The sequence below is a fragment of the Platalea leucorodia genome, assembly GCF_965183815.1.
Source record: "Platalea leucorodia genome assembly, chromosome: 3".
Lineage (NCBI taxonomy): Eukaryota > Metazoa > Chordata > Aves > Pelecaniformes > Threskiornithidae > Platalea > Platalea leucorodia.
Genome location: NC_138825.1, coordinates 81,939,985 through 81,953,816, shown reverse-complemented (window position 1 = coordinate 81,953,816; position 13,832 = coordinate 81,939,985). Strand labels below are relative to the sequence as shown.

General features: G+C 45.4%; 1 protein-coding gene across 1 annotated transcript in view; it reads right to left on the bottom strand.

Annotated features, from left to right (window-relative positions):
- Nucleotides 1-13,832, bottom strand: part of SIM1 (SIM bHLH transcription factor 1) — a gene marked incomplete at both ends in the record, with an annotated part of 47,385 nt that overhangs the window by 20,206 nt on the left and 13,347 nt on the right. The window contains 3 exons of the mRNA XM_082305441.1: nt 12,167-12,314; nt 13,218-13,324; nt 13,437-13,636. Coding sequence (XP_082161567.1) covers nt 12,167-12,314; nt 13,218-13,324; nt 13,437-13,636 — 455 coding nt within the window. The remainder of the gene's footprint in view (nt 1-12,166; nt 12,315-13,217; nt 13,325-13,436; nt 13,637-13,832) is intronic.

The following is a 13,832-nucleotide window of genomic DNA, read 5'->3' as shown; positions in this document are numbered from 1 at the left end:
AAAGCATGTTTTTATTATTTCAGAATCTCCATGTATTCAACGCGAATGTTTTTAACTATGTCCTATACCATTTATCCTTGATTAAACCTCTTCTAGATAGTTAATCATTAATGATTTCTTTACAGTTGCTGTGCAAACAGTTCATTCATGCTTATGACACATCAAATTTCACAGACGTATTCTTTAATTGGATTCATTTATTTCTAATCTACTTTAGCCTTCACTACTGTAATGCTTGACTAAATATACATTAAACTCACTTATTTCAACTACTAAAATAAATTTGAGATGTATTTGATGAATAAAAATACTTGATTGATTGAATACATGTAATACCATTGTTACTGTGTACCTAACTGAGCAGAAATTATTGGAAATAGCACACTGGGTAGCTATACGATATGCTTGGACAAAAGGATTTGAGAGGATGCCGAAGATTTTTTGGCAGAGATTATAAATTAACAGGTATCTAAATTCTAAGGATTCCTATAGCACATTAAAGTATGTAATAAGGAGAACCAAAAGGAGCTCCTCATGATTTTCATGAAGGATGTTGGGTGTTTTAATTTTAAAATTCAAGCACTTTTTTAGAGATAAGAGCCTCGTACCAGTTCTGTCCCGTCATGGCAAGGAAAAGAGCTAAAACAGCCAAGATGCTTTCAAGATTTGACTATTCTGTGGTTTGTAAGTAACAGTAACTGAAAAGTTGGCACAAAATTGGACAGAAGTCCTGTTTCTGGGTGTTTAGAAGCCACCAAAGACAATTACATATCTACGGACTCTGATTTATTAGGGGCATATACAACACACTATGGGGCTTAAATGTGGTCTTTAAAACCTAGTTTCAGATTTTTCTTTCTAAAACTAGTAGCCTTGAACTTCATTTTGGTGCAGAATCCTCTAATTTACATGTTTCACCACTTACTTACACTGAGAAGTTTCACAAAAGAAAGATGCATCACATTGCAGAGAGGTCACTGAAAACACAGACTGCCCTGTGTGTAAGAAAATGCATATCATTGCATAATTATGCAGCAAGTGAGGATTATAAAAATGAGGATTATACCTCGTACTGTACACAAACCCCTCATGCACTGACACTCCAAATATCGTATACTCTGACCATCCCATCTGAAAACCTGAAAAAGCTCAGAGTGGTACAGCAAGGATGCTGGGCTTGAAACAGCCTCACTATGAGGAACGATTAAGGAGACTCTTCAGGCTGAAAGAGAGATGACTGGGAGGACAAAATGAGATCTGTAAATTATGAGCGACATAGAGAAAATGAGTAGGAAGCAGTTTTTCACTTTTTCTTCTAACGCAAGAAGTATGGGCCATGAAAGGAATGAAAAGGTAGCACTTTCACAACAAAAGGAGGCCTTTCTTACCACATTTACTTAAGCTTGGCAAAAACTCATGTGGTTTCAAAAAGTAAACAGATAAATTTGTGGAGAAAAAGAACCCACAGAACATTGACAACGAATACACTCAGAGATCTCACCTCTTTCTAGGAAGTCTTTTGAACTGCATGCTTGTCCTGTTTTTACATTCTTTCCAAAGTATTTGCCATAGTCACTATCAGTATGTATCTGATCCTGTATAGCTGTTCTTATGTTACACTCTATACCACATTAGTTAAGCAATGTCATACTTCAGTTTCTTTGAAACTGTGCAGTGAAGAGTGGTCCTAACAATTTGACATTATTACTTTTAATAATTTACTGTAAAAGTTAATTTATTGATATTTCAGATTTTATCAACTCCTCCGTGTTCCCTATAATGAAAGCTTTTGTTGTGACAACCTTCCAAAGATCCTAAGGTGAACACTTAAAAAAATTAGTTAGCTTTTCTGTGATGAATTTCTGGATAAGCTTCTGTGATCTGGGAATAGTTCATTTGAAAAAAAACAACGTGCTTGAAAAATGGATTACTGTTCATTCTCTTTGTTCCTCCTTGGGAAATTCCCTACCTGCATGCCTCATACCATACTTGCCCATCATCCCAGCCTGCTTTTTCTGATCAGCTGCACCCCATAGTGAAGAGGCATATTGGGCCTTAAAGGATTCATGAACTCCACCTAGTGAGGAGATCCCATTTACAGTAGATCATTTTCTGTTTCATCAGATTAGTCCTTTCTTGTCATAAGACTTTCACCTTCCTCAGAAGAAGCAAGATTTTTCTACAGTGAAAGTCTTTCCAATTCACTTGCCCAGAGTTCCTCAGCTTTGGCCAAGGGACAGCACTTTGCCCATGAGGGCCGTTGTGTGCCATTATCTGCCCACAAGGCAAGTAACCATGATATGATACTTAATAAATGCTTTTCAGCTGAACCTTGTTTTGCTTAAATTTTAGAGGAGGTAAGGGGAGGAAGACAGGCAAGGACTTGCATGTGTTTTTTGGCATTTAGGGAAAATAGCTTTTTGGGTTTTTTTACAAGTTAATATACCTGTTTTCTCTTTTCATTATTTGTACCTGAGTTAGACTGCCTTTTAGCTCCTTCCCACCCACAGCCAAATCTCTACTGCAGCCAAATCCCACTAACATTACTTGCCACTTGGGTCTAAGGCTCTGTTCATATCAGACTCAGGCTTGATCATCCAGCTTTGACAGACATACAATGTATAAAGTGTTTATGTTGATAAAACAGGAGACAAATAGCAAGAAAAGCCAATGTCATGAGGCTATAAGATAACACATAATACCCCATTTTATTTGGCACTTCCCGGGTAATCACTGATTCTATCTCCTCAAAGTATACATTATACATGGTTATATTTGTTAAGTGGGTCCATTAAATGTTAAAATTGATACAAGATAACCTGCTTGACTACCTAGACCCTCTGGGCCACAGACCAAGTTAAACCACCATACATTGCACAGCTACTGCTGACCCGATGTCTTCTATCAAATTCAGAAAAGAAACTTTTTTAATGGTAGTTAATGCTTTTTCTCAATACTCCTAATAACAACTCATCATTAACATACACAGTTCCAGAAATGCATGCCCATGTTAAAATTCAGCTTATGAAACTGAAGAATAAGTCTCCACTGGGTTGAATGGTTATAGGTGGTGAAATACTTACTACGTGTATCTAAAATTTCTCAACAAATAAATAGAAATCATTTAATAAAACACAATAACACCTAGCTACAATCTTCTTTAGAAATTTAAATCTACCATCTGACTAGTACCTTTGCCCTCTTGGTCCTTGCTTTGACTAGGGCAAGCAGGGGCTTTAGCTGGCTTTAGCCACTCTGTTGTCACTGCTTCACGTGCACGTTTATCAAAGGTTTCCAGATGCCTAGAAGTGTTTCTGACCAAGCTGCTGTATGTTGCCATGAAAATGTCCACAGCATACATGCAGATCAACTCCACTGCCAACCTGCAACTGTCCTCGGACCAACACTACAGCTAATCTGCAGCTGAAGTAACTGAACATCTGATTTGGTTTGTACAACAAGTCTAGATATCATCATGTATGAGATTTACTGAGCTTACAGTGACCACTTCTGTAGCACGTACATACACAGAGTATCACACCTGTGCAAATGATGCTGTGCACCTTCTCTCCAACTGCTTTCTTGAACTCACTAGATATCACCATGGAAGCCCTAATTGCATATTCCCATGTTAAGTTACACACTTGTAGTTACACAGATATGCAGCTTTCTTTGGACTGAACCCATGTCCCTACCCCCGTTGCTGGTTTTCACAAACTAGAAAGCACTAAGAAGGCTGATCATCTTTCAGAAGATGACACTTTAACTCTCCTACTAGCAGCTTAGGATCAACAGAATTATTTTGGGGAACACTGTTCAGCAGTTTGGCTGCAAATGGGAGAAAGCTATCAAGCTATTTATACGCAAACCCAGCCTTTATTTGAGCAAATACTCGACTGGGATATGCTGCGTGAAGCAGTCGTTAAAGATTATTATTTTGTTCTGTATACAAAACAGTCTTTGGAAACAGCAAGACAAAAATAGCGTGCAACGCCTTTGGGTGGATTTCAGTTAACCAGGGCCCAAGTCAGAGGGAGAGAGTTTTCTATAGCAACAGCCCAGGCTACCAGCTGCCAAACATAGTATAGAGATGATCGAAGCCACAGGCTACTTGGGAACAGGCTGCCTTCAGGACAGACCGTGCATGTTCACTTCCTAACCAACAGCACAGATGTAAGAACGTTGAATATTGAATGGGTTTAAAGATCTGCACTCTAGGTTATGTCAAAATATCCACACAATGCTAGGGATGTAGCCAAACTTTAGTTAGCCAGGCATTTGAGTTTCCATAGTTGCACTGAAACTTCAGCAGATAATAGCTGTTATTTTCAACATTGCTGCCCCCAAGATTTATATGCAGTGGTTTGTAGCCGAAAAACTACGGCTGTTCTTTATTAGGTCCCAATTCAACACAGTAACAAATGCATCCTTCAAGCCACCTCTGTTTGGCAAAGCCAAGGAATATTCTTATTTCTAAGCATGTGCCTAAGGGTTTTTTTTTTATTTCAAAACTGAATTCACTAGGATATAATCATGTACGGAAGTTTATGTCTAAGCACTTTTAGAGCCTGCCATGTGCTCAAACGCTTTAGTAAATCAGGACTTCTGCGATTTAATTGCACTAAGTGGATGATAACAAAAGACAACAACAGGAATAAATCGTCTAACTGTGTTAAACATCATGTGATTGACTCCAGACTTCAGCCATCCCAAGCCTTCAGAAGGGTCAGACGCTATACCCTTGTTCACACAGAGCGATGCCTGCCTCCATAAATAGTGTCATCAAAGTGAAAGGGGCTGCCTCTGAAGTAACCTACTGAGTACGAACATGTGTGCTGGAGCCTGGCCCACGCTGTAAAGTACAAAAGAGAGGTGAGGGAAGGAGAATTAGATTTTAAACAGATACTTGCCACTGTTGACTGGACAAAGGAGATTTATTTGTTAACACTTAATTTAGGCCATGTCGAAATGCCACGTTTGTGTGTGTACGAATAAAAACTAGCAAGAACACCATAATGTAGAGGGAAGAGCTTACTTCAGAAGCAGTTTAGTAACTTATCACACCTGTTGTATTTCTTGATAATTACAGTGAATCAACATGGCAATCACAGCCGTACTGAGATGCAGCACAGAGCAATGAGAGCAAACACGCAATAGATTAAGGAAACAGAAGCAGAGCTAGTAAAATTGTAAACCTGCTTAAGGAACACACTGTGGCTGTTAAGAAAGCAGGAGCCAGTTCAGCATCCCGTTTTGTGCAGAGTATTGAGAGGATGATAGCGTGGAGGGGAATCCTTTGGTAGCAGCTCAACTGCTTGGCCTGCCTCTTCTGCACAGCCACTAACACAATCCATAGATGAGACATAAATGTCATGCGGTAAAACCAGCAGTTTTCCAACTGCCTCGCTTGTCTTCAGCTCTCTGAGCTATCACAGAGCAGTGAACAGAACCCTAAACTCCATGGCCTATGGTGTCCCCGCCTCTGCCATGTAGGAGGACCACTGGGGCTGATCCCCAAAGGGACTGAAGCACCCAGCTGCTGTAATGGTGTTCACAAGCCTCATTTATGCCATTCAAAGTGCTGAAGGGCAGAGTAAGGATAAAGTGCGAACAACCTCTCTAGCAGGAACAGCTGTGCTACAGCGTACAGTCCAATGCTTCTGTGTAAAGTGAAATCTGTGGCAGTTTACCTTAAACCATAAACCATGGCATTTTAGGAGTAAGAGTCCCTGCAGCGGGCCCTGTACCTTTCATCAGTGGAGTGAGGCAGGCAGCTGGAGATAGTAATTGCTTCAGCCATTGCCGCTGCTGAATGTGTCTCAACCCCAGACAATCATTTTACAAAGCTGTAACTCAGTGTTTGGGAGGAGGGAATTTCCAAAGGCCTGGAACAGCGAGCACACCGAATGGGAAAAGGATGAAGTGGAAAGCATTTGAAGTCACTTTTCTTTCTTGGAATAGAGACACTTATTTGCAATCCTGAATTTCATGCCGTGTGAGACTATCAGTATGCATGAATTTAAACTAATGACTGCTTTTTTTTTTTTTTTCTCCTATGGATCTGAGATGCAGTCCTTTAATCCTTACTCTAGCAAATAAAACTTTCTTCATATGAGCAGTGACTGTAGACTCTGGCTCACAGTTTTAGTGCCTTGGCCATTACAGTCACCTGGTTTAAATACAAGCATAGAAATTTGGAGTGAATTAAATAAATGGTAGCTAAGAAAGCCCCTACATGAACAAAGAAGAACTGCAGAAACGTATTGTGGACACCTGGAAAAGCCTGTCTCCTATTTGCAAGAAATATATAAACAATGTTCCAGGGAGACAAGTCTGTAATAAAAACTAATGGTGAACAAACAGAATACTGCACTGAGTGGTTCAAGAGGAATCCTTTTATACTTTTTTCTTTGAGGTATAAGCTTCCCAAGCATTTTGATTGATTAAAACAATTCCTTTATATATTTACGTTGCTAATCAAATCATGTGAATGATGGTAGGCTTTCCAGTCTCAGGAAAAGTACATTGTAGATTCAACATGTGAAGTGGGACCCAGTTTTGTGCACGATTATGCAAGTGGCAAAATACACATTAATACAGAAATATGAAGGAAAGGCAGCAGGTCAAATTTGGTTCTACCGTTTACAACTATTTAAGAAAAAATACATTATCCAGTTAATGTCACTAAGCCTTATCTCGAGTATTAAAGTTAGATTGCTAAGCTTACTCATAAAACTAGTTCCACTAATGATATCAGTAAGAGTGTGCAGGGTTTCTTCTGCAAGTAATAACTTTCCCAGCATATTCACTATCCTACACTATCACACACTTGAGAGATACAAGAGAACATGTATCTACCTTTGACTGAGAAGAGGACTCTGTGGCAGTTCCAAATAGGTCGATTTGAGAGAAACACTCTAAGAAAGGTGGGCCTGTAGGTATGGAAATATAGTTTGTGGATTCTCCCATTGACTAAGAAGAGAAGGAGGTGAGGCCTGATGGCCCGGAGACAGGCCAAAAAGCACGTTTATGAAAAGCTATGGAAATATCTCATTGTTACTGTCCAAAAATATGGACAGAGCTTTGTTTCCACATGAAAGACAAATTCTCCTAAAGCCCGGTTAATATGCCAGAGAAGAATGTTTTCAAAGTCTGAGCCATCACACAGAATGATATCACATTGCTTATACAATCACTTTAAATGTGGTAGCACACAAAGCTATAAATAGTAATAACAATCTAAAGATGAAGTGTGTAGATACAATTAATGGTTAATTTAGTCTAAATTGCATTTACCACATCATTAAGTAAAACATTTGTCAATATGGCAGTTATTTGTGAAATAATCTTTCAAACAAATTGCATTCAATTTGTGCTTCTAATCAGTCAGTTACATAATGCAATGTGAAGAGGTCAACTGGAACTATATCATATATGTACTGCATCATCAGAACAGAGATTAGTCACAATTAGGTACCTAATCCATGTTATCTGTATATGTTACCGCTATTGCTATTCTTTCAAATGCTAAAGGACAATGAAATGTGTATAGGAAAGCTTCCTTAGCTTTCTCTGGGGACAAATTATTATAATATTTGCTCCTGCTCAAAAAGTCAAAGGATTTGCACTTTGCGTTATCCATTTGTTTAAAGGGAGGTTGTTTGCAATCTGAATATAAACTTAGCTTCAGCAGTTGCATTCTCTATTAATTGACTCATACTTGAGTCCCTTTATGTGATAAACATGCACAGCTAATAATCAATGATACGGCAACTGTGTGTACAGAACAAATAAGAAAAGAAACACATATTCTGTGTCTGTACTTACATATGCCAAGCGGAATACAAAGAGCAAATGCGTGCTTTAAAGCTGAAGTCCTTAAAGGTACTTTGTATTAATTTTTGACACACTGCTATTACACAAAAAATAACCTTTCTTCTTGTTGCTAAAATGCCCTTGCCACTGTACCTATCTAGTTCCGCATATATACTTAATACAAACATTAGTCCTCAGTCCTAGAATCCACTTTCTCAAAGCCTGGGATTTAGGGCAGATGGAAATGACCTCTTTTTCATTTTCGTAACGGGGGATGGGGGTCCCTTCTGCGTAACCCCTTTGTCATTCTTTCCGTTTTCATCACCTACATCGCCCAAGGGAGTTGGGAAGCTACAAGGTAGGAGATTCTCGCTCCTCCTGCTCAGCCTGCACTGAAACTGCTCTTCCAGACCAGCCTGGCACTTACGCCACTCGGTACCCGCTCCTTTCCAAAATATCAGAGCACTCAGGGTTCTCTCAACAGTGAGAAAAAGCTCCTCATCCCACGAGCAAACCGAAAAAACTCCTGGGGCTTTTTCTGGGTGAAGCAGCACTGTGCGAGGGAAACAACAGGTCAAAAACCTGCACCACCTCTTCCAAAGCTTATGATCCCTCTTGCTCTTTTCACCCCAATTCAGTGAAAAAGACCGACATTTCCTATTTTCAAAGGAATCTTTGCATCTTTGATCCCACGTTTCAAGCTCCACCCTGCAATCCCAAACGCGACTCTTTTTGTTACTTCAAAACACAAAACCACCAGTTTGCACCTCTTCTGCTTTCTCCTCGGCTGCCATACACGAGAGTCGATAGGCAAAGCTTTGGCTTTCTCTTCCCGTAAGCACGTTTTTTCCCAGCTGGGTTTCTAACAGGAGGAGGCTGCAGCGGGCAGACCTGTGCCTCTGCCAGGAGCTGCCGCCGCACCAGCGGCTCCGCCACGCACCCGGTCCCGGGTGGGTGAAGTCTGGGAGGAACCCGCAGCACACACACACACATATCTCAGCTGCTCCTGGTTTACTGGACTAATCCAATATCATCCTTAAGGAACTCCAGTAGCTATAGGATTTGTGCTGGAATAAAGTATATTAAACATTTGCAAATTTTGAGGGCTGCAGGACCTTTACACGGCCCTCCTGGAGTGGAGCCTGCCTCATACCAAAGGAAAACATCAAGTCCTCGTATCCTCTCATTTTCTCCTGTATTTTCACCACCTACCTTCCTCATTTGAGTGATAACATGTTGACTCTGAATAGCTCATTAGGACAATTAAGCCGACTCTAGGTACGAGGAGTTCAGCATCCCCCATTCCGACTCTCCCACCATGAGCCTTTCCCCAACAGCTCCCCTCCACCTCAGGTTACCCAGGTCAGAGGCTATGACTACATCTTACTTTTTCAGAAGCCAGCCCTTTCTCTGCTTACAGCCCCCCAGCACATGGCAGGCCCTGTGCGTCTCGTTTAGTTTTCCGAACGGAAGGCTAGCCGTAGGATAATAATAATAATAATAATAACAACAACAATAATAATAATAATAATAATAGTAATGCTGCAGTGGAAGCTACGCCTGTCCCCTGGAGCCAGGGTAGCGATTTCAGCAGCGGCAGCCCTGCCGCAGAAGCAAGCAGGACGCGGTCTCTTCTTCTGCAACGCCCTAATGAAGAGCCAGGCGGGCTTAATGAGACCTCGAGGACCCGAGCACACCAAAACTAGATTTTAATGCGGTCGTGGTGCCTGCATTGCAGCCGCCGGCGGCACATGACAGTTGCCGCAGGCGGTGATGGACCTCCCAGCATTTAGCATCCCCGTTTTAGCTACCCTGGCTCCCCCTCTGCCCTCTCGCCGTCCTCCGCACTCGAGGTAGTTAAGCAAAGAGCGCAAGGGGAGCCTTGCACCGAGGCGTAACGAAGTCGCGCCGCGGTGTAACCTCATTCTCCAAGGGAAATCTCGAAAGAACAACTACAGTCCTCCTACTTGTCAGCCTGGCTGCAAACAGGTTTAAATATAACTTTGTTCGTAAAATCCGTATACACGCATGAAAGTGTAAGGACACTGCCGCCAACGAAAACTCAGCTGAGGAGGAGGAATCGCGCTGCTCGGGTACCGCTCCTCAGGGGGAAGCCGGCTCCCCTGCGGCGCCGTTTTGGGGGGGCGGTGAGCGCCGGGGCTCCCCGAGCCCCGCTGCCGGGCGGCGGGGACCTCCCGCCGGAGCGCGGCCGGCGGGCCGAGGCGCCGCCGAGCAGCCGGCTGCGGAGGGACAAACGGACGGCGAACGAGCTGACCGCCGTGCCCCCGGCCCCCCGGAGCCGCCGGTAGCCACCCTGGGCTGGGTTGCACTGGTGGTGACCACAGCACTGGGGGTTAGGGCGGCACTTGGTATCACCGGTCCCGCTGCTGGAAAACGGCTCCGAGGGCTTTGTCTGACCGGTCGCCTCGGGACCAGGGTACTCCCTGCTTGCTGTGCTGTGCCAGCCTGAAAGGCTGGTGCCGTGGTGGCCACCCCGGCAAGCAGGGGAGAGACAGATCGAGCCGGATCCCCAGCTGACTTTAAGCAGATCCATTGGGATGTTTCATTTCCACTCGGGTCATTTGAGGTAGAGTTCCGTGATTGAGATGTTCACGCTTTTGGGATTAAAGGAGAGGGAAACGACCGATAATTTCGGGTGCTCATAGAAAAACACGTAGCGTTTCTGGTGCAAAACCTCTCTAGCATGCGAGTTGCCTTTGGGTACCTTATTTCTTAGCGTTACGATACACTGACTTCTGTCTTTGCACTTCCCCGTGCACCTAAGGCAAGTGCTTGGACTTAACTGAGAAGCATAAAACGCGAAAAATACAGAGAGGGGCTGGTGTAGGGGAAATGGCCATACAAATGTGTGGGAGAGCTCGCACAGAGGTGATGATGCCTCTGCTGATCCGCATCCTTGCTGGGTGAATGCCAGAGCATTACCCCGCCGCGCCCCGCATCCCTTTTTAAAGCGACTAAAAGAGATTTTCTTTAAAGGGGAATCGCAGTTTACTCCCGACACCAGAGTGCTGGCCCAAATGTACGCTTTTTCATGCAGGCGCAATAACCCCTATCTGTCCACCTAAGAGCACGATGCCCGTCACCCCCTTACCTTCCAAAGGGATCACTACTAGCAACGCAGGCGCTGTGACCCGCACCCCCTTCCCCACCCCACCAGCCGCGCCTGCACACCGCTGCCTCCGGAACGAGCCACTTCATTTTGGGAAGCCCGCCTTAAACTTGGCTACCAAACCACTCGCCACCTGTGCGTGCACAAAACCCGCAACGGTAAGATCGTGGTGCTGCCATCGCCGCAGTTTTGGGAGAGGGGAGGGAGTGCCTCTCAGACATTTCCAACACCTACATTTGCCTCCAGAATAAAAAAAAAAAAAAAAAAAAAAAAATGAGCAGCAGAACAGAGGAATGTTCAGCCCCTAGGATGGAGGAGGCACCGCCGACCTGACCGGCCCTGCGATCCTAATGAAGCGTCAGTGCTGCCGCCAGCAGCTACTCCCGTCTCCAGAGGAGATGCTAATAAACACTTCAAAATAGTCCGCCCGAGCTTCCCCTCCCTCCCTGGGCCTCTGTGCTTCAGTTCAAGCAGCATAGCTAGAGCACAACCTAGCAAGCCCCAAATACAAGGAGATGCGTTGAGATATACGGTATCTCAACAGTCACTGTTTTTTTTTTTTGTTTTGTTTTGTTTTGTTTTTTTAAATTCTATTTTATTTTATTTTTTTAAAGTTAAACTGACCCTTCTGGTCACCAACTTTCTTTGTGGTTCACTGTAAGGATCGCTCTCCAAGAACAAAAAAGAAATCTCGGAGCTTTGATAGAGACTCTGGATGAAATTAAGAACTTCAAACCCCAGATTTTTGAAAAGAAAAACAGATGTCCTGTTTGTTGAGTATAAATAACTCCGTACGTGGAAACCTTTTTTTTACGCTGCATTAAATTTTATTTAATGCTGGGTGCATTTAAACTGGGGGGAAAAAAAAAACAGGAGGGGGGGAAGGCAGCAAAATATGTGGGTGACAAACCTCTAAATCTTTTTCCCTCTCGAAAGAGAAAGAAACAGCCAGACGGGAAACCCTTCATCTAGATGAAAGTGTTCAATGTGTTTCCTAGCAGACCTGGCGAGCCTGCCCTGGTCAGCGCGGCAGCGAGGGGGCTCCGCAGCCGTGCTCGGGGGAGCGGCGGGCGGGAGGAGCGGCCGCCGGGCCCGGCCCGCAGCGCTGCCCTGCGCCGGGGCGCACAGGCAGGTGCCCGCCGACGGGCGCTCGGCCCCGCTCGGCCCCGCTCGGCCCCGCTCGGCCCGGCGCAACTTGGAGCGGCCCTCGGGCTGACTTACGTGAGGACATAGTTGACGCTGACGATGCAGTGCGGGCGGGAGGAGCGGCTGTTGTGCACGATGGTGGCGTAGCTCTGCACCCACACCCAGCCGCCGTGCTTGGCCAGGAAGCGGTAGTACTTGGTGGTCACTTGCCCTTTCACCAGCACTGCGGGGACAAAGCGGGGAGAGCCTCAGCGCGGCTCCCGCCTCCGTTTTGATCGGCCCCGGCAAGGGGGCGCGCACCCCCCAGACCCCCGTGGGCGAGGAGAGGGACGGGGAACCCCTTAGCATCACATCGGGAAGCAGCGTGGACCAAAACCCCCGTGGGCAAGGGTGGTGGAGGCCCCCGGGCAGGGCTGATCTCGGTCCCCGAGAGTCGGGCCACCCGTTATCAAAGGCTGTTCGGGGAGATCGGTGGGGCAGGGTGAGCAGACCGGGGGGTTGAATCCCCCCACCCACCCCCACCCCGACATGTCGTCATCGAGATTTAATTCTATAAATCTGGCTTTGGGTTTTATCTCTTCTCGTTACATTCTCTGTAAGGAAACTTACCGGAAATTAATATCCTTTTTATTCATCTATCCATGTATTAATGTCATCATGATATCAAAATAGAATAAAGAACAGCTCTCCGAATCGGGCTCACTACTGCAGTCAAAATTAGATACACAGATAAGATTTGTGAGACTCGGTGGAAGTGGACCAAAAGTATTTGGATTTCACTGGCATGGCTTTTTGGAGCAAGAAAAAAGGGTTTTTCCTAACCGGAATTTGAAGCGAACTGAGCGCCTGAGGTTTGGGCAGGGGAGTTCTTGTCCTACAACCGGGAGCTGAGGAGGGAAAAACAGCCTTTCATTGCCAATTGCCTCCTGCCTCTAGCTCGGAGTTCAGTCTCTAACGACTTGTTTCATTAAAAGCTGCTGCAGGTTTTGTTTATCCTCCCCTCCAGTGAGCTGGCTTTTCCCGTCCCGACCTAGAGGTAAATCCTCACAAACCCTCACAGTCCATCTGCAGAGGGGGAAGACGGGGGACGAGGGACAGGGTCTCTACAAGAACATCATCTCCTTACACAAGTGATGCGCGCATCGCAGGTGGAAGGTGTCACAGCCGTGGACGTGGTGGTAAAGGGTCTTCTCTATCAAGTCCTGGGGCTCGTAACCTGTTAGCTCAGCTACCCTGCAAGAGACACAAGCAGCAAATACCAGTGGGTGAGAGGACAGGAGAGGAGGCCTGGGGAAGAAGAAGGGAAGGGCTAGGGAAATAGATTTGGAAACAACTCCGGCTCTACCTGGAATCTAAAAATATGAGCTTCATGTCTAGGCTGGCCCGAAACATGAACATATTGCTGTGGAGCTTGATCTCCGTCACGGCGCTGGGCGGCAGCGAGTGGCCCACGGCGACCAAGCCAACGTTTTGGTAGCAGCCGTCGAAGGGGGACATGTCCAGGCTGTACTGCCGGATCTTCAGGTACCCGCTGCAGTGAATGACCTGCCGGAGACACAGGAAAGCTCGGGGGCTGCCTAGCAGGGGGGGAGGCTGTGCTGGGCCAGGCGTCCCCCCCGGCGGGGGACCCGGCCAGGCCCGCCCCACGGCCCGGCCTCTGCCCGTGCGGCCGCCGGCTGCCCCGCAGTCGCTGCCCCGCTCCAGCAAAGCGGCACCGTCTGCCGTTTTTCTGCTCTGCTGT